Here is a 20676-nt window from a genome sequence, read left to right as displayed (position 1 = left end):
CCCAATTTGTCCCAACTTTTATGAAGCACTGTTCTTCACCTAAGCCACTATAAAATATTCTCCCCTTTAAAATCTTATGATATAACATAGTAGAAAAATGAGGAAAAAGGTTAACCTGGGACAATTCTAGGTTGCAATCACTGTAAATTGTGACTGCAAGTATTCTAGGGAATATATTTTAGTATGTATGTACTTGAAAGAATTTTAGAAAACTGACTAATATACACTTTTAGATCAATTCTTCATCCTCTGGTGAGCTATATATAGCATACTGCTAAATAGTGGATTTTTCTTTTTTTTTTTTGGATTTTTCTTCAATTATAAGTCAACGGAGGTGGTTTCACATTAAGTAACAAAGGAAAAAGTATGACATATTAAAACAAAGGTTCTTATTAATAAATGTATAACAAAGTTATAGTTGATATAGATGCTACTTATTCATTTTCATATAAAAACTGATAAGAAAAGCAGACAAATTGGTATGTAATATAATTGTTTTTTAAAAAGTCACCTACCCTTAAGAGGATCATGCTCTGCTCTCATAATATCAATAAGAGAATTTTCCAAAGAGTGCATATTCAAACTGTCGTACATTCTACTTCGATCCTGGAAGAGCAGGACAAAAAAAAAAACCTATAAATTTTTTTCAAAAAGCAATTATAAAAATACTATCTAAATTCTCTTACATGAAATAGGTTACCTGGTTAATTACTAATCAATTTGTATCCCAAGAAAATACCAATACTAAGGATTTCATGAACTACATATCGTACACTTGTATTGGAGGACAATATTTTCAATACATTTATCTCCAAAATCTTATATTAAACATAATCTAATTTTATTGGCAGTATTAATGCAATACAGCAAAATAATTCCTATTATCATTCTCTAAAAAGATTCCTGAAATGTTATATACACACAAAGCATTTTTAGTTGTTTGTTTAACTTATAAACTTTTCTCACATATCTAGGAAGACAAACAGACACTGGCACCTGGAAAATAAATATTTGGGGGCAAAGAATTCCATAATTGCACCATACTTTAAACATCTATCAAACATTGCATGTTATTTGACTTAGTAGTTTGAATTTCATATAATGAATGTATAAACATACTGTAAAAATCAAAAGTATGAGATAATAATATCAGAATAAAGGCTGATGCCTAGAATATTTACATGCAAATCTCACTCTCCCATATTCATCTATGCATTTCTAAACCCTCTTTTCCCCTAGTCCCCTGCAAAATAGACAGGTGGAGGAAGGAAGAGTTAAAGTATACTCTTCTTAGTAAGTTTCCTACTCCACCAAGTCTCAGTCTTGTGTTGCCAGGAGTCTTATCTGATGAATATTCAGCTTGCTCACTAGAAGGAATTTGATTTTTTAATGCCCATGAATTTATACTATATTCTGTTCAACAAATACTCAGTGTACATGAAAGAATATATTAGTATATGGGGAACTTCCATAGCAAGCTCTGGCCCATGCCCTCCAAATAACTTGGGAGTCTTTTCCCAAAACACTCTTCCACCCATTTAAGAGTGTGTGTGTTCGAGTGTGGGCACATGTGCATATATATGTATATGTCGGGGAGGCTGGATAGGCCATTTTAAACTCAAAAAATGATTACCACAGAAAATGGAAAGGGAAGAATCATAAAATTAAGTGAGAAAAAAAAGTCGCCTCAGAAATCAAAATAAGGCATCCAACCTGGGTCCATGGTCCATGAGCCTCAAGAAAGACCAGGAGTCTCTGTGATTATCTACAACATACTATATATGGGTGTACAGCAGGCACCCCACCCCTCCCATCCCCACCTTTTCCACAGTTTTGCTTTCTGGGGTTTCAGTTATCTGTGGTATATAATACAGTGCAATATTCTGAAAGAGACCAGCTTTACACAACTTTTATTACAGGACATTGTAATTAGTCAGTTAGAATTGTTCTATTTTATTATTAGTCACTGTTATTAATCACTTATTGTATCTAATTTATAAATTAAACTTTATCATAGGTATGTATGTATAGGAACAAATATAGTTGATATAGTTTACTATCCACAGTTTCAGCCATCCACTGAGGGTCTTGTAACATATCCCCCGCAGATGGGGGGGGGTACTGTATACATTATTTGTTTTTGAAGAAAAGTTATAGCTTTCATCAGTTTTCCACAGAGGTCCACAATCCAAAGAAGATTCAAAACCAGTTCTTAAGAAAGCTGAGAAAAAACATAAGAAGCTTTCCTAAGAATAAGTTTACACTTACTCACTCTACTTTGATATTTAAATTAGGGTTGTAAAAGATATGGGGGCCAGATCAGTACTGTAGACTAAACAAACTGCTATCAAGGAATTAAAAAGGGTGAAAAGTAACACTGAATGACAGAAAGAATGCCATGCTGGAGGCTCTTATTCCAACTTTCTCACCAATTAACTGTATCAGTCACACACCCCCAGCTGATTTTTACTCAGACCACCCCCAACACAGGTAAAATACACCCATCAATAGCAGTTGTTCACTTTAACAGTGACCTTGATTGGTGATGGAGACACAAAGAATCAATGAGTTATGTAACAGTGGTTCCCAAACTTAAGCATGCTTTGGAATCATCTGGATTGCTCAGAGGTATCAAGAGAGTTTGATTCAGTGGGTTTGGAGTGGTACCTGAGAATCTGTATTTCTAACAAGTTCCCAGGTGATACTGATGCTGCTGGCCCGGAGATCACACTTTAAAGCAGCACTCAGTTTCCTGAAGTCACTAAACTTCATTAGGATCTGGTTCCAACTTCTAGAAAATAACTACATCAGACTATATGATGCTTAAAATCCCTTTAAAAATTTACAGAAAAGAAAAAAACTCAAAGTATTATACAATAAATGAAATGAAACTGTAATAGAGAAGGGGATGGCTTTTGGGCAGAAATGACATACAATTTTAGGAGTCTATCCAAATAGTTCCATCTTCTGTGCTTTCATTATACTGTGTTCATAACTACAGTTGTTGGTTTTCCTATCTCTCCCACTAAACATCTAAGTTAATAAGGATAGGGACCTTCTGATTATAGAATATATCCAGCTTTCAAATGTCTGTTGAAATGAATACTACTTTATCTCTATCATAAAAACTTTGAAAAATGTATAAGTTGAGTTCTGTGAGGGCAAAGACTGTACTTTTTAAAAGATAATTATAAAGGACTATAAAGTCTTCTCAGAATCCTCAATGGAATAGGTAGTCAAATGTTAATTGACTAACTTGAGACAAGTATCATATATTAATGTGGCCTTGCTATCAATCTGAATTTCCAACCACCCAATGGAAGATTAAGTACTATTAATATTATATTCAAAGTTCCCAGATGTATTTAAAATAGAATTATAAAATATAAGCTGTCATGATAAAAATTAATGTTCATACAATTAAGCAAAAAAACCCCACAGAAGGTATGCTGTAGCATGTAGGTTCTTAAGGTATATTATAAATACTTTAAAGTATTTTATATCTTACTCTAAATCCTTGCAAATAAAATGTTACATTTCAGGGTTATCTTTTTAGGCTGATGATTTTGAACAGAAGCAACCTAACCCTGGTCAACAACCTATGACCATGACTGATGGTGATTACTAAACCACCCAAACAATATTTTCCAAGTAACTTCCTTTTTCTGGGGTTGTAGGGATGCAAGGAGTGTGGTCTTGCTCTAGAGCCCTGTAAAATTATTGAGTAGGTCATGGACAATATTTAAGGTATGACAGGGAAAATCCTTAAGTAAGCCATTCATTAAATATCAGTGATTACTATATAATCAACTGAGAGCTGTTATTCAAAAAAGCTGCATGTATTAACATAATAACTTTAGTTTGAATGTCTATATCCAACTGAAACAATGAGCTGCCCACTTATAAGGTCCTTTATTTTCCTTTTTTTCTCTCTAGTACTTGATCATAAACTCCTACTTCAAGAAAGAAAATAGCAAAGCTATTTTAAAAGTATTAGCTTAGTTGCACTTCATTAAGCATCAGCTGCATCCCATGTGATTTCTAAAGCAACAAACAGAAAACAGCCTTGAGCAAGCAAAGAGCTCATGACATCTCAAAATCACTTTTTTAATTTAGTGAAACCTATAGGTTTCATGTGCAAAAGATACAGATAATGTCATTAAATAAATTCTGGGTATTAAAATATGACTTCTTAAAAAACCAGAAACAAATCTATTATAAAACACTCACTTTCTTCTGAAATAAAGATATTAGAAAAACTTATGTTCATGCAAACTTCCATTGGTTTAAAAACTAAATTGAAGTCTTAAGGCAATTTTAAAATAACTCATGAACATACCAATACTGATTAGCACTAGTAAATACAGAAAACCACATCCGTGTAACTTATATTTATTACTACATGTTATTTGAAAATAATAATATATTTCACAAAAATAAGAATCTCTATGAGGAAAAGTTTATAGCCAACCTATTTTAAAATATGAAAACTATGGCAAAGAATCAACTAAAATGGGCTTTCAGAAACTGAGATTACAGAATCCCACAATAACAAACAAGAAAAAACTATTAGAACACATTGGTGGAAAAGGCAAACTTCTTATAGTCTAATATTTAATTTTATTATTTTCCTTAAACCCAGACATTTGCCATAAACACTGATGGGAGCTTCAAAGAAAGATTGAAAAACATAGAAAAGAATAAATTAACTCAAATCTTGAAGAAGATGACCTAAGAAAAGATTATATAAACACTGAAAAATAAGTAAGGAGTTCACTAATGCACAATGTTAGAATTAGTATGACAAAGGGAACTCAAACTTAATTACAATGGAACTTTTTAAAAGGATACTACTTTATTTTTACTGTGCTCTATTTAAAAGCCTGTTGTATTTAAAAAGAAGTGGCCAAATACAATCTTTTCCTCTTGAAAATGAAGTATTATCCCAAAGAAAAAGGAGAAAGATTATAGAAGAACTCTATATCCTCACATTTAATTATATATTTATACCAGATACTTGAACATGTATTGTTCTGCCCAAGGAGAAAGATTAGCTTTTATGGTACTTTTAATGTTTGTGTTTAGTTCTCCAATTTTTACTTTTTAAAAACAAAGTAGTGCTAATATTGTCTCCAATTTTAAATAAATACTGACTATACATTCCTGATTACACAAGGTTGCTGTATCACACTGGATTAGCAGATGATATGCTACTGTTTTACTACATAATGTAGCACTCGATCTCATAAACTCTCATATCATTCTCTAGTTGTGCCACACAGATATCCCTTACTCATCCAATACCTTTTCAAAGGCAATGGATAGTATAATTAAAACACTAACACATACAGAATGAACATGTATTTCTTGGACTTTCTTTATTCTCAATATCAACAAAGTACTGTGACAGTTATCCTCAGAAAGAAAGTTTTTGAAGTTTTTAAAAGGCAGAAAATGGCCAAAGATATTCTGGTACCCACAAGGATTAAAAAAAATAGAAAGACAAGTATGAAATATTTCAAGCACAATTAAAGAACTAAACACATGATAGAACACAAAAACAAAGCATCCATTACCTTCCATTACCTAAGCATGTATACAAGAGTCCATTCTCTCTCATTTTCAGTGGGTAACAGTTTGATGACTACCAAGGCCTCTAAAGTTCATCTGGTTTAAGAACCACAATTTAAGGAATGTTTTATTAGGCAAAAAATTGGCCTCAGTCTGCTATCATATACTGTTTTTTTGGTGTGTGTGTGACATGAATAAAGACTCAAATAATACATTTTTCTGAGAGATCTTCAAATTATCATGTCACATTTTCATAACAGCTTGGATATAAAGATACCTTCAGTTAATTCAATATTGTCTATATGACACGTTCAAGCACTGCAAGCTTGAGCAAAACTTGAACTTCTATAAGAGCAAAAATCTAGAGTTGAATGTTGAATAATCTCCCAGGAAAAGGACAGGCCAACACTCATTTATAGACTTTACACACAGTATTAGGATTGTATGATGATGTTACTTTGTTTACAGTGAATTGATATGCCCTATATAAGCTTGTAAGTAATAATAACTTCAGTAAAAAGGATATTTACTCTTTGATTTAAAACATTCAGGTATTAATGAATAAATATACTGCAATTTTAACATCGCACTGAAAATTCCTTTTTAAATTGTTTTTGAGATGAGATCTTGCTATGTTGCCCAGGCTAGACTCAAACTTCTGGGCTCAAGTGATCTTCTTGTCTCCTGGGTAGATGGGACTACAGGCATGTGCTACTGCACCTGGCTAAAAATCCCATTTTAATGTAATTTCAAATTCATACTTTTAAGTGTTATTTCTTGCAAGCGTAACTAGCTAATAACATTTTAAAGTAATTCATAGCCTTAAAGAAATAGAAATGCCTAATAATTTTAAAGTCAGAAATGTGCATAAAAGCTTATATTTGCTTTAAAAGTTTTAAATTTCAAGCTTTTCCATTAAAAAAATAGGCTATTTAAAAAAAGAAATGCCAGCAAAAAATTTTATATACAACTGAAATAAAAATCAACCTACAAAACAATTTCTTTCCTATTTATTGAATTCAATTACATATTTAGTTCTTGATACAGGTAAACCTGAAGGATCCAGGTTTAAGAATTAAGACTTCAGTTCTAGAATTTAGTATATTCTAGGTCTAATCAGTTTGAGACTAAAGGAAATAAAAAGTAAAATGTTTTAAAATAATGCACTTGTTAACAAAAATTCACTATTATTACAAGGTTGTATATGATGACAAAAGGTTAGATATAAAAAATAATCTCCTCAGATATTTAAGTGATTAAATAATTTCTATAATTTTTATTTTGTCAAATAATGAGAAACTATTCAATGTCTTAAGATACCAATTCCCGTTTATTGCTGCTGCTGTATTTTTAAGAGCCTCAACTTCAAATACCTCAACCTTTTATGGAAAGATGGAAACAGAACAAATTACGCATAAGTACCCTTAGGGTACTTAAAGGAGACAATGACATTACTTTTAAGTCTAGCTGGAAGATCATATGCTACCTCCATTGCTTTAGACCCTTCTCCCTGAGAAACCAAGCTGCTTGTATTCTAAATATAAAGGCATGGGTGTTGGGGAGCAGGTAGGAAAAGCAATGGCTAAGACAGATCAGAGAAAGTATAAGAGCTGTCTGAAAAGGCCTTACATGACCTAGTTCAAGGTCCTCCTTTTATAGATAAAGAAACTATGACCCAGAGAGATGAAAGCCTATAAACTATGCTATTCAGAGTCATAAAAATTGTGAGAGGAAGAGGATGATCAGGTTTCCAGGTTTGAGACTTCCTTTCCTTCCAGTTCAGTTCACTTTCCACTATTTTTTTTTCTCCACTACTGTCTTCCACTTCATTACATCATACCTCTGCTCAAGAGTCCATAAGGAATGCCAATATCTCAGTAGTTAACCAAATAAATTTATCTTTAAGCACCAAAATTATTTTTCCCTAACATAAATTTACCTAAAACCCTAGGTTATAAAACAGGTAAAAAGCACAGTGACTTTGACTGAAGTCAAAGTGGGAGGGCTACAGCCCTGGTCTGGTGGCAGCACCTGAGCCTGGGGCTGAAAGCTTCCCTTTCATTACCACCTCTATATACATCCCAGCAGTCTCCCAACTGAAACCATCTCAATAACTTAATTTTTCAACACCTGCCCCCACCCCCATGTACCCTTTATGCCAGCTAATTTGTCTTCTTTCCTCTCCATGGATACATATCTGTCTTATAGAGGTATATTGTTTTTGCCTGCACACTTAGAATAATTATGTCCCTTCCTCTCTGAAAACATTTTCCTTGCCATCTTCAAAATAATAAAAATAATTTTCATTTCCTAAAATACTATCTCCTAGCCAAGCCATTTATCATTTGAACAATATAAAAGTGCCACATAAAAACTGTCACTAATACAGTTTAATTGGGCCAGAGTAGAAATAGATAAATAGCTAACTTAAATTAACAAGACAACAAATTGCAAATTACATGAGATAACAACTCAGTCTAAGTGAAGACCCTGGCAGGACTACTCTGGTAAATAGATAGTTCTTGTCTAAAACAACTACTAATAACTGATTATCAAAGTTACTAACCCTCTAGATTAAAATGCTATTCAAATGTGTTATGAATCTGCCTATACAGACCTTACTTGTAAAATCATCTCATGTTGATAAATTAACCAAGGAAAGCCTTAGCTATGGATAGCAGCTCCATTCACATAACTCACACAATTTCAAGTCTATATTCACTCAAACTTGAACTCTTTAAGAATTCTCCTATGTAAGAACTGAGTTTTCTATATCCTGTAATAAACCTCATCACCTGGGTACAGGATACACATTCAAATTCAGTCCACAAGAAAGAAAGACTCCAAGCTTTTTGCCTAAGGGTTGCTCCATAGGAAACTGATTATTTAGAAGGACACAGGATATAAGAGCAATAATGAAATTTAGAATAAAATACTATGTCATAAAGTTCTTTTCATAAAAGTGAAAAAGTGAACCAAGATGGCTTTTTAAGAAATATATCTGAAAATAAATGTAGCAGATTTCATGACAAAAATTTACAAACTTTTTTAAAACACTGATAAAATGTAAAGCTGAATGTTAACTAAACATATTTTGTCCCTAACTGCGTATAATTCTGAAAGGAGATGAAATATGTTTAGTTTGACTGATGTTTAAAGTTGGTGCTCTTGAGTATATAATTAATTTCTTTTTCCAAAAATAAGTTTTGTTTTGGAAGTATAAATTTAATATGAATTACTTTTAAATTGAAAATAAAACATTTTTATTAAATAGTTTAAATCAGGTGATCCACAAATATAAATTGCTTTAATGCCCTCTAACATACGTTTAAATAAGTATAATCAGAAAGTAAATTATAAATCCTACTCATAATATAAATACTAAATTCCTAACCAAAATCCTGAAAAACATACACTGTGCAGCCTACCTGGTCTATTCTGGATGTTCCGGCTGCAGTGCACCAACTATCTTGGAGTGAATCTGAGCCCCAAGCTGGCAACTGCAAACTAGATCTCACCTTCAATAGCATAGAAGTTTTTATCAGAAATGAGCAGTTCTTTCCCCCATACCCACTCCCCCACAAAAAGGAAAGAAAACAAAAAACAAAGTTCTTTCTATGTTAAACTTTCGTTCTATCCTCTAAAGGTTTTGGGGGAGAAAAAAGAGAAAGAAATCTGACTTGAAATAGCTTGAAATAGGGAACTTCAACAAAATAGTCAACAAAACATTAAAAGGCCTGAGGGGGAAAAAAGTCTAAATCATCATAACTATTAGGCCATATTTAGAAAAAAATAATCACTGAACCAGTGAAGACAAATTTGAATTATATGCAAAAAGCCCTAATATTATTTTGCCATAATCACAGCTGTATTAAGTATATTCTAACGTATATACAGCTGATCGTAGTCAAACCTACGGAACAATTACAATTACAGAATATTTTAGGTTAGCTAGATTATAGGACAAATTTTGGTAGCCTATTAAAGATTAATAAACTAAAGCATTCTTAAGGAGCTACCAACTGAAAGCTTCAACATGTATTTAAGAAATAAAACAGGTTTTTCTACATTTTACTAAGCTCCTTTCCCATTGTGTGTTTAGAGAATTTTTTTGCATTCTCAACTTTCTCAATATAGTTATTTTACCCTTTGTTAATTAAATTATGTGCTTAAAAGTAGAACTTTACTTTTAAAAATCTGTTAATTTACTACATTACAGCTACTACTACCAATACCACCCAACTTCCTATTTCGAAAAATTTACATTAGAAATAAGGCCATTTACATACCATTCTTACCTGTAAGGGTAAGAGTGTGTTACTATTGTTGTCTGTTCTGAACACATTATCTTCAATCCAAGATTTTGGAGTCAGTGATGGAGTAGAGCGAGTAAATTTCGGTGGTGCTATGACATTACCAGAAAATGGTTTCTTTAATGGAGATATCTGATTCATAGTTCCTGGAATTCCCATGTTTCCAGTTCTACGATGATCTCTGCCATGCATTGCTCCCCAGGACATACTTCCAGTGCCCCAGCCACCGCTCTGATGGTTGCTCCAAGGAGACTGTTTCAGAAGAGGCTGGGGAAAACACATTCATTTAAATTGTGGGTAAAGAGTTTATAATTCAAATTCAAATTTAGACCTAAGCTAAGTACTTACATGATCTTTAAAAAATGAAATATATAAGGGCAAAATAATATATCTTAACTAGCTTACAAAAATTAACAGGCTTGAGATCTTGCTATATGAAATCACATTTGATGCTGGGCAAGTTTTCATCTTCTTGTCTTCTATAAATATAATGGTATTTGATGATAATAAAATAGGACCACAGAGTTACTTTTTTTCCCCTCCAAGAGAACTGTAAAAATGATAACTACGAAGAAAAACTACATACTTTTATAATAAATTAACTTTGAAGACCCTTAAAAGACATATAACCTATGTTGTGATCTTAAAGCAACCACACTTACAGTCACACAAAAATATGGCCTTTATTGATTAAAATAGCCCAATAATGAGTGAAATATTTAGACTTTAGGTTTCCAAAACAAGTTGTACCACTACAAAAGTGGATAATGATAACATTTGGTGTTACTCTCTCACATGAACTAAAAATGCCTTTTGGGATAGAGACAGTATAGGAATTATGTCATTTTTCTGCATTGTTTATTCAATGTTTAAGATATTTAATTCCAGTTTTAGTATAGCTTCTTTTAAAGTGTTTTCTTTTTTAGTTCCTTTAATTATCTGTCAACTCTAAAGCAATTATCTGATGTTACCCATAGGTGGATCCACTGAGATATACTAGCAATAAACAGCTATATGCTTTCATTATTCTAGTAGAGATCATGCAAGTCTCCATTCAAGTCTCTGTTAAGTTCATTCATTTTTAAAAGTAAATTATATTCCGACCTAAAACCTATGGCAAGAACAGTCAAATCATCAAATGGAAAATCCACCAAAGACCAGCATTGCAGTTTGAGTAAATTTATACTAATAATTGCTAGTAATGGTACTGTAAATAAACAGATTTAAGCATTAATAATTTGGTACTAAAATACAGCCAAAGAAGTATGGAGTAAAAATAAATATAGCACTCTTAAACCTGTTTCTTAAAGGACAGTTTAAAAAAATCCCAAACTCAGATCTATAGTACCAATTTTTAAAAACTTTCAAATGATAACATAATCATGAATATATACTACTCTTTCCCCCTCCATATAGTTTAAAAGCATAACTAGGGGGCCATGGAGGAATCACTCCATTCTTGAGGTCTTTACTTTCCTTACAAAATGATTTCGTGTTCAAAGTTCTCTTTCATTGATCTTAAGTTCCATATGAAAGCTGTGTGACCTCTTACACTCCATGGAGAGACCTATCTTTTGTCCAAAAGCAGATTACAGTTAAATATGGATCATGCTATCTGTCCTTCTAATGTTCTATATTATGACTTTAAGAATACAAAATTACCTATAGATAATTTTCTGTGGCAAGTTTCCAGTTAAAAAATGAAGACCAGGAGACACAAAAGATACTTGCTCAAAATTATGCAAATCAAGGAAAAGTAGAACATTATTTCAAAATTTTGTGTTTTCAACCATTACAGGCCACAGTCTCTTTTCTCAGAGGAGAAAATCCAGTAATTTGACAAAAACTGTTAATTGTTACCTTTGCTAAGTTAGATAAATTGCTAACTGTTACTTTGGTTAATTTAGATAGTATTCAGTTTTTAAAAGGTTAACCCTTAAAAACTGTGGTCAACTAAAAAAGGTTTGAGTTAAGTAAGCACTGGGTTAAGGTCATGTTTTGCTTCTCTGTCAAGCCTTAATCCCGGGAATAGACTTAAACAGAATGATCACTATAATAAATGCTGACTAGGTTTTTAAAAAATGACACTTTCAACGTCAGCTAACCCAGTGGTCACCCAAAAATTGTATTGAGGGCATAACAAAGATCATGAATCAAAAAGGACCTGGACAAATAAAAATCCTGCCCAGCATTATTTCACAATATCACCTACTTAAAATACACACACCCCATAATTCCCTTACAAAAGGTTAAGGCCACCAAAAAATGTACCAGTCTATGAGGAGGAAACACGCTAATCCCAGATTCAAGTTCAGTTTCGTCTTAAAACCCACAAAATAATATCGGAACATTAAGAAGCACAGAAACTAAAACAATCTCTGGGCGTCTCTGTTTTAACCAACCGAGCCATCACTAGCAGTTTCTCTTTTCGAGTCCTGACAGCCCGAGGACGCGGCGGGCGTCGGAACCGGGTAGGGCCGGAAGAGCGCGGCCGCTCTCTGCCCAGTCGGCGGCGGCCCAGGCGCTGCGCAGCCGGCAGGTTGACCCCAGGGGCGTTGGAAGCCGCCCGACGGCCCGCCGCGCCGGTGCGGCTTCGCAGCGAGGTCCCAGGCTGACCAATTGAGAACGAAACAAACTCTAAAGAAAAAAAGCCTTTCCGCCCGTTCCCTCATTGGACGGCGGGGAAGAGTCACGGGCTCCCTGCACGCACCGTCTCGGGCAATCATTTTTCTCCTACCCAAGTTCACTTCCCACGGCTCCTCCGAGGCTCCGGAGAGCGGCCCTTCAGGCCAGGGCCCCCGGCAGAGCCCGGGGAGTGCCCGCTACGAGGGCCGGGGAGAGCCGCCTGCCCGCGGCCGCGGCGCCATTCCTCCCTGCCCCAGCCCCCACCGCCAAGCCAGGGCGTTCGAGGGGGCGCCCGGCAAGCGGCGGCTTCCAGCGCGAACTCATCTCCTGAACCCCCACAGCCCACGGTGGCCACTGCTTGCCCGCCCCGCCGGGTCTGGAGTCCCGGGACCTGTCACCGTCCTCCGTCCTCCCAGTCCCACTCTCACTTGGGCGAAAGGTCGCGGCCGAGCCCGGGTCCCGGCCTCCCCTCCGCCGCCACAGCCCCCGCCCGCAGCCTCCCGGCCCCGCAGCGGGGCCAGGCCGCCGCCCGCCGTACCTGGTGGTGGTTGTAGGAGTTCCTCTGCTGCAGGAAGGCGGCAGCCGCCGCCTGGTGCTGCTGCTGGAGCTGCGGGCTGACGGGCGACCTCCGGCTCTGCGGCTGCTGCGGCGCCGCGGGCGGTGGGGGCTGCTGCTGAGGTAAATTCATGGCGGGCGGCGGCGGGGGCACCGCGGTCGCCGAGAAGGGGCCGCCAAAGCCGCCACCGCCGCCGCCGCTCGCCGGCACGCTGAGCCCCGCGCAGCCGTGTGGCGACACAGGCGAGAAACTCGGGAAGAACGCCGGGTTCATGGACGACGGCAGCCCCGGGTAGAAGCCGTTCTCTGAGTCGGGGCTGGGCGGCGGCATGGCGCTGAGCGAGCCGCCGCCGCCACCGCCGCCGCCCGGGGTGGCGGCCGACGAGCCGGGCGGCTGCGGCTGCGGAGGAGGCGGCTGCTGGGGCGGCGGCGGCTGCTGGGGCTGGGGCGGCGGCGGCTGCTGGGGCTGGGGCGGCGGCGACGCGGTCTGTACCGACCAAGGGGTGCCGAAGCCGGGCAGCGGCGGCGGCGACGCGGAGCCGCCTCCCCCTCCGCCTCCGGGGGGCCCCCCGCCCCCGCCGCCGCCGCCGCCCGGGTGCGGAAGGTCCGGGCTCTGCAGGCTGCTGAAGGCGCCCGCGCCGAGCGCCCCGCCGGGCAGGAGGTTACTGGGACTGTTGAGCAGAGGGTGGTTGGGGGACTCCATGGAGCCCGGCGCAGGGTTCACCGGCGGCGTCGAGGGGGCCAAGCCCGCATTGGGGGGCTCGGCAGCGCTGCCCTCGCCCGCGGCCGGGGTCTTGCGAGGGCTGCCCGAGCCTCCGTGGCGGCGCCGCGGGGCTGCGGACGGCGAGGGCGGGAGCTGCGGGAGCGGGGACAGGTCGGCCGGACGCTGCCGCGGGGCGAAGTCCTGCCGCGGGAGGTGCTGCGGGTGCGGGAGGCTGAACTGCTGCGGCTGCTGTTGCTGCTGCTGCTGGCGCTGGGCGAGCGGCGCCGGCTGGAGGAGCGGGCCGGGCGGCGGCGGCGGGCTGAACCGGCTGGGGCAGTGGAGCGGCGGCGGCTTCGAGTCCGGAGGGTGGGGAAGGTGGGGAGGGCTGAACTCTTTCCTCTTCTGGCTGCTCAGCTGCTGCTGCTGCCGCTTACTGAAGTCCTGCGGGGAGGAGGTGCGGCAGCAGCAGCAGGAGGAGGCGGAGGAGGAGGAGGGGTGGTGCAGACTCGGTTTGAAGTCCTGGGAGGGGAGGAGGTGGGTCACACCCGCGATCGTGCCGCCGCCGGGGTGGTGGTTGGGGAGTTTCTCCGTGGCCGCCGCCCCCGAGAACGGCCGCGCCGGCTGCTGTGTCAGCCCTAGCAGCAGCTCATCCTGCATGGTCTGCTGATGCGCCAGGAACGGGGAGGAAGAGGAAGCGGCGGCGGCCGAGCTGCCCGCGCCGCCGCCGAGGGGGATGAAAAAGGGGGAGGCGGCCTCCGAGAAGCCGGTGACAGGCAACGGTGGCGGCGAGAGCGGGCCGAAGGGCGTGGCGGAGGGCGGCGGGGTGACGGACCCCGCGGCGTAGGGACTGTACGCCTCGCCGCCGAACAGGGACCCGGGGCTGCTGCTTCGGAGCGGGGCGGTCTGCAGCACCCCAAACCCGAAGTCCCTCATTTATCAGGCCGGCGGCAGCGGGAAGAGACGCACCCGGTCCCCTGCCCCGCCTAGGAAGCCGCTGGAGCTGGGGCGGCGCTGCCGTGGTGGAAGGAGAGGGGAGTCAGTGAGAGAGGAACACCGTGACTGAGCCAGGGGCCACCGACTTCGGCCCCGCCACCCCTAGCGGCGACGACGGCCGCCTCTCGAGACCGGCTCGGGCGCCGCCGCCGCCCTCGCCGCTTAAGAACCCCGGAACGTGCGTCAGCGCCACCTCACAATCGCGCCGCCCCCCGCGGTGCGTCCCGGCACGCGCGGGCGCGAGGCCTCCGCGCCCCGTCGCCCCGCCCCTTATTAATATGCAGATTTAGCCGGGGGCGCGCTTGGGATCCCAGGAGGCCCAGGGGTGGAGGCGGGAGCGAGCGGCGCGTCGCCTCGGAGACCCTTCCGCGCCGGGAGAAAAGGAAAGGCCGGTTAGGGCAGAGGGCGGCTGGCTAACGGGGGTCTGGAGCGCCCGGCGCGCGCACGCGCCAGGGCGAGCACGCGCCAGCGGCGCGGACCGTTCCTGGGCAACCGCCCCTCCCGGGTCGCACGCCCGCGCGCGCCCCGCCTCCTTCCTGTCACCTCCGTTCCGCTCTTGGTCACGAGAGGCCCGGCCGGCCAGACTCGGGCTTCCCAGGGTGGGGCTGGCCCGCGGGGGAAGTCGAGGCTCGGACAGGCCCCCTGCACTCCGCGAGCACGCCTAGAAATAGGCTCCCGCAGCGGCCGAGCTCAACCCGGGACCCCGGCCGAGCCCGGGAGTGGCGCGGAGCGGGTGCGGGTGTCCGGTCGCAAACTCCCGGGTCAGGGCCCTGCCTGCTTTAAACCCGCGGAGCGGCTCGCCCCGCGCCTCGGCCCCACCGAGTCCGGCCTCGGGGCCGTCCACGTCGCCCTAGAAAGTGCCTTGTCGGTTTGTGTGTGTTTAGCCGCTCGCGGGGCGTGCTGTCACCGACCTTCCTACAGCCGCGTGTAGGTGTTTTCTGTAGGGTAAACACGAAGCACTGGATCCCCCTCTGTGTGCCAAACATTTTCACTTCGGTGACGAGGAACAAAGTCTCTGGCACCTAACACGGCTCCGTGCGGTTATTTACACATATGTATGCATAGACTGGGTTCCGAGGCGAGCTCCCATGGTAACCCTGGGCCAGCTCCAAGCCTTCCTGTTTCATAAAAACATTTGGTGTGCTACCATCCGAACTGCAGCGAGTGGGACTGCTCCCCCCCGCATGCATTCCGGCGTCCCCGCCCCTTCCCCCCAGGGAGACTCTAATTTAAACATTTCCAAAGCTTTATGAATTTTCAAGGGAGAAAGATTTCTCACATCAGGGAAAAATAGAGGTTCTGACTCAGCAGCGGACTTGTTGAGGCTTGCAAAATGGAAGGGGAGAGAGAGCTTTCCAAGGTAGAGCTCTCCTTAGAAGCATTAGGAGAACTAATGCTGTGTATTTCTTCCTTTCCTATGGAAACATTTTACATAGTGAAAAAAATTACTTGAGGGACTAAAGAATAACAGAATGATCCACACACTATATAATGAGATGAATTTCATATTCCTGTTTTGCAATTTTAACTTTTTCTTGATGCTTAGAGAAGTGAGACTATTAAAGGGATCCTAGAATATATAAACTCTAATCCCAAAAGCAATAGAAGGTGGATTCAGATTTACTTGATTTTGGTTTACGAGTGGCATACTCTTATAAATTGGCATACTCTTACGGATGTGGGCAGAGTATACATTTTTTTTGGTCTTTATTCTGTATTAGTTAAATTTGATTTCTGCTTCTGTTCAGTGTTTCGAATTTATATAAACCAGAATAAACACAGTGCAAAGAGAGCAACATCGCAAGGGGAAAATATGTTTCACGTATAACATTTATGTCTGATAGCCTGTCTCATGAACTAAGTGTCACATTGCCTTTGCAATAAGGGAAAAGTACTTTTTAAAAAACTTGTAAAGTTTCAGAAATTGTGGAGTGAATAGAAAACTGGTTTAAGTTAGCAATCTCAAAATCATTTTTAACAATCAGGCAAAATGTAGAACTGGAGAAGTGCTTTTATTATTATAAATTACAATGATTAGAAAATACCTGAGTTAATTAGAATTAAAAATATAAATGGCTCTTTTCACAGCACTTATTGACATATTTTGAAATATTACTCATTTTTAATTCATTTTACAGGGAAAAATACTTCAGCAACTAAGGCATATAAAGTCTTAAAAATGAATGAATTTTTTTCTAAGTAAAGTTGTATTTGGAATCATTTGCAAATCCAACAACAGGTATTGAAAGAGTAAGAAAATATAGGCATAGACCTTAGGTCAACTGTCCATTAACATTGCAGTTGGTACAATGTAAGGAGGAGAAAGAGCATACATTTAAAATCTAAATGATGCCTTTATGCACTGGAATTTGAACAAAAACAGGATTTTCTAGTGCTCCGGTGCTAGTTTTGTTTTAGAGGATTTAGAACTCTCTGAAATGGGGCAAAGCCATCAAGTTTGATATTACATAAAAAGGTCAAACTTCCTATTAAGTACACCAAATACCAAATCCTAACTGCCAGGCCCTCTCCTGGCTACTTTAACATCTCAGAAAGTGTTGTGAGGGCCCCATTTTCACAGAGAAGACAGTTACTTTCTGACATCTAAAATTGTTAAGCTAGTGAGCTTCACCTTGTCGAAAATATTCAAACAGAAAGGTTTGATATAGTGGGGAGTAGGGTAGGGGGAGGTAGGGGGTTGTTGTTCTCTAGCAGGTTCCATGTCAAGGTCTTATGAGTCTATATTATAATCTTTTTTAACATGAAAATCTATTCTCTTTTAACTAGGACCCTAACCTTTCATTTGCCAGCATCTTATTCATTTACTCTCACTGTCCTAGACAAGTGTTTTTAAAAATATTTTTGCTACAACCCTATATACATGCATGCAAATATACACATACTCATGCAACTGAAATAGAGTTTTTATTATGCAATTCTTCAACAAAGTCCAATTTTTAATCTACTTACTTTTTAAAATCAGTAAGTGTATTTCAAATCACAAAGTTGATTTTAAGACCTTCTTTTAGGCCATGAGCTGAAATTTACAACCAATGTCCTAGAAGACCATTTCAACCATCAGCTCTGTCTGAAAACCCCTTGTCATACCTGCTCTTCTATCCTCACTCTCCGCTGCTGACTAGCCTGCTGATTTCACTGAGAAGAGAAAAACAGTCACAGAACTTCTACAATCACATTGCATCTGTCCCTGCACAACTTGCCTTCCCCCCTGCTACATGTCCTGTCTGTGCTACTGTATAGAGCCAGCCTCTCTGCTAGCCTACCAGATCCTACCCCACGTGCTCAGGACATGGCTACAACAGTTCTCCCTGTCTGTCCTTCATCATCACATTTTCCCTGTCCCGGGAACACTTCAATGTGCACAAAAACATGCTTTACCAGTTCTAATTTTTCAAAACCAAAACCATAACCTCTTGACCTCCTATTCTTCCCCTTTAGCTACTGCCTCCTTTTTCTGCTTTTACCTCCTCTGAGCAACTGCCAGTTTGAGTCTTCAAGTGAGCGTTTCACAGACACCTCAAATTCTACATGTCCAAAATTGAACTCCACACCTCATTAGTCCCCGTCCCTATGGCGCTCCATTGTTCTCATTGCTCAGGCCAAAAACCTTGGAGTTATCCTTGACTTCTGTTTTTCTTGCATCATATCCAAACCATCAGAACATGCTGTTTGTCTTGCCTTTAAATTACTGGCATGCCTTGGAGATAGTGTGAGTTTGGTTCCAAACCACTGCAATAAAGCAAGTCACATGGATTTTTGGTTTCCCAATGTGTATAAAATTTATGTTCATAAGATACTATAGTCTATTAAGTATGCAATAGCATTATGTCTAAAAACAAAGTACATATATTAATGAAAAAATACTTTATTGTTAAAAAATGCTAACGATCACCTGAACCTTCAGGGAATCATAATCTTTTTGCCAGGGTCTTGCTTTGATGTTGATGGCTGCTGACTGATCAGAGTGGTGATAGCTGAAGATTGGGGTAGCTATGGCAATTTCTTAAAATAAGACAACAATGGCCGGGCTTGGTGGCTCACACCTGTAATCCTAGCACTCTGGGAGGCTGAGAAGGGCGAATTGCTTGAGGTCAGGAGTTCGTAACCAAGCCTGAGCAAGAGCAAGACCCTGTCTCTACTATAAATAGAAAGAAATTAATTGGCCAACTAATATATATAGAAAAAAAATTAGCCAGGCATGGTGGCGCATGCCTGTAGTCCCAGCTACTCAGGAGGCTGAGTCAGCAGGATTGCTTGAGTCCAGGAGTTTGAGGTTGCTGTGAGCTAGGCTGATGCCACGGCACTCACTCTAGCCTGGGCAACAAAGGGAGACTCTGTCTCAAAAAAAAAAAATTAAATTAAAATAAAATAAAATAAAATAAATAAGACAACAATGAAGATTGCCACGCCAATTGACTCTTCATTTCTCTGTAGCATGAGATACTATTTGATATAATTTTGCCCATAGAAGAAATTCTTTCAAAATTACAGTCCATCCTATCAAACCCTACTGCTGCTTTGCCAACTAAGTTTATGTAATATTCTAAATTCTTTGTTGCCATTTTAACAATGTTCCCAGCATCTTCACCAGGAGTGGATTCCATCTCATGAAACTACTTTCTTTGCTCATCCATAAGAAAGAATTCCTCATTTGTTCAAGTTTTATCATGAAATCACAGCAATTAAGTCACATCTTTAAGCACCATTTCTAATTCTAGGTCTCTTCCTATCTGCCACATTTGCAGTTAATTCCTCCACTAAAGTCTTGAACCCCTCAGTCATCCATGAGGATTCAAATGAACTTCTTCCAAACTCCTGCTAATGTTGATATTTTGACCTCCTCTTATTAATCATGAATGGTCTGAAAGGCATCTAGAATGGAAAATCCTTTCCAGAAGGTTTTCAATAGACTTGGTCCAACTCCATCAGAGGAATCACTATGGCAGCTATAGCCTTATAAACTGTATTTCTTACATAATAAGACTTGAAAGTCAAAATTGCTTCTTGATTCATGGGCTGCAGAATAGGTACTGTGTTAGTAGGCATGAAAACAACATTGGTCTCTTTGGTAATTAGGTATACTGTCAATGAGCAGAAATGTGTTGAAAAGAATCTTTTTTTTTCCTGAGCAGTAGGTCTCAACAGTGGGCTTAAAATATTTTAAATTTTAAATTTAAATTTAAATTTTAAAATTAAAATTATATAAACAGGTGTGCTGTCATCCAGGCTTTGTTGTTCCATTTATGGAGTACAGGCAGAGTAGACTTAGCATCATTCTTAAAGGCCCTAAGATTTGGGGACATGGCAAATGAGCATTGGTTTCTATTTAAAGTCACCAGCTGAATCAGCCCCTAACAATAGAGTCAACTGGTCCTTTAACACTTCGAAGCCAGGCATTGACTTCTCCTCTCTAGCTAGAAAAGTTCTAGATAACATGTTCTTCTAATAGAAGGCTGTTTTGTCTCTAATGAAAATCTGTTGCTTAATGTAGCCACCTTCATCCATGATCTTAGCTAGATCTCCTGGATAACTTACTGTAGCTTCTCTATCAGCACTTGCTACTTCACCTTGCCCTTTTATGTTATGGAGACACCTTTTTTCCTTCAACCTCGTGAATCAACCACTGCTAGCTTCAAACTTTTCTTCTCCAGCTTCCTCACCTCTTTCAGCCTTTATAGAATTGAAGAGAGTTTAGGATCTTGCTCTGGATTCGGTTTTGACTTAAGGAAATGTTGTGGCTGGTTTGATCTTCCATCCAGACCACTAAAACTTTCTCCGTATTAGCAATAAGGCCGTTTTGTTGTCTTATCACTAGTGTGTTCACTGGAGTAGTACTTTTCATTTCCTTCAAGAACTTTTCCTTTCCTTTCACAACTTGGCTAACTCCTTGACGCA

General features: G+C 40.7%; 1 protein-coding gene across 10 annotated transcripts in view; it reads right to left on the bottom strand.

The window, feature by feature from the left end:
• The window catches only part of CPEB2 (cytoplasmic polyadenylation element binding protein 2), a 64363-nt gene extending 49467 nt beyond the window's left edge, over window positions 1–14896 (bottom strand). For 2 of the 10 annotated variants that reach the window (XM_076001096.1, XM_076001097.1), the window contains exons 1-4: window positions 13048–14891; window positions 9861–10151; window positions 9000–9089; window positions 516–606 (exon numbers count right to left, since the gene is read on the bottom strand). In XM_076001096.1, the coding sequence (XP_075857211.1) occupies window positions 516–606; window positions 9000–9089; window positions 9861–10151; window positions 13048–14700 (2125 nt within the window). In that variant the 5' untranslated portion in view covers window positions 14701–14891. Of the gene's footprint in view, window positions 1–515; window positions 607–8999; window positions 9090–9860; window positions 10152–12286; window positions 12668–13047 lie in introns of those variants that run through there. The other 8 variants (XM_012737572.3, XM_012737573.2, XM_012737575.3 and 5 more) reach the window with 6 other exon arrangements.
• Window positions 14897–20676: the final 5780 nt, after the last annotated feature.

Source organism: Microcebus murinus, chromosome 3 (assembly GCF_040939455.1).
Source record: "Microcebus murinus isolate Inina chromosome 3, M.murinus_Inina_mat1.0, whole genome shotgun sequence".
Classification (NCBI taxonomy): Eukaryota; Metazoa; Chordata; class Mammalia; order Primates; family Cheirogaleidae; genus Microcebus; species Microcebus murinus.
The sequence above is the reverse complement of the archived record's forward strand: the minus strand, read 5'-3'. Positions and strand labels throughout refer to the sequence as shown.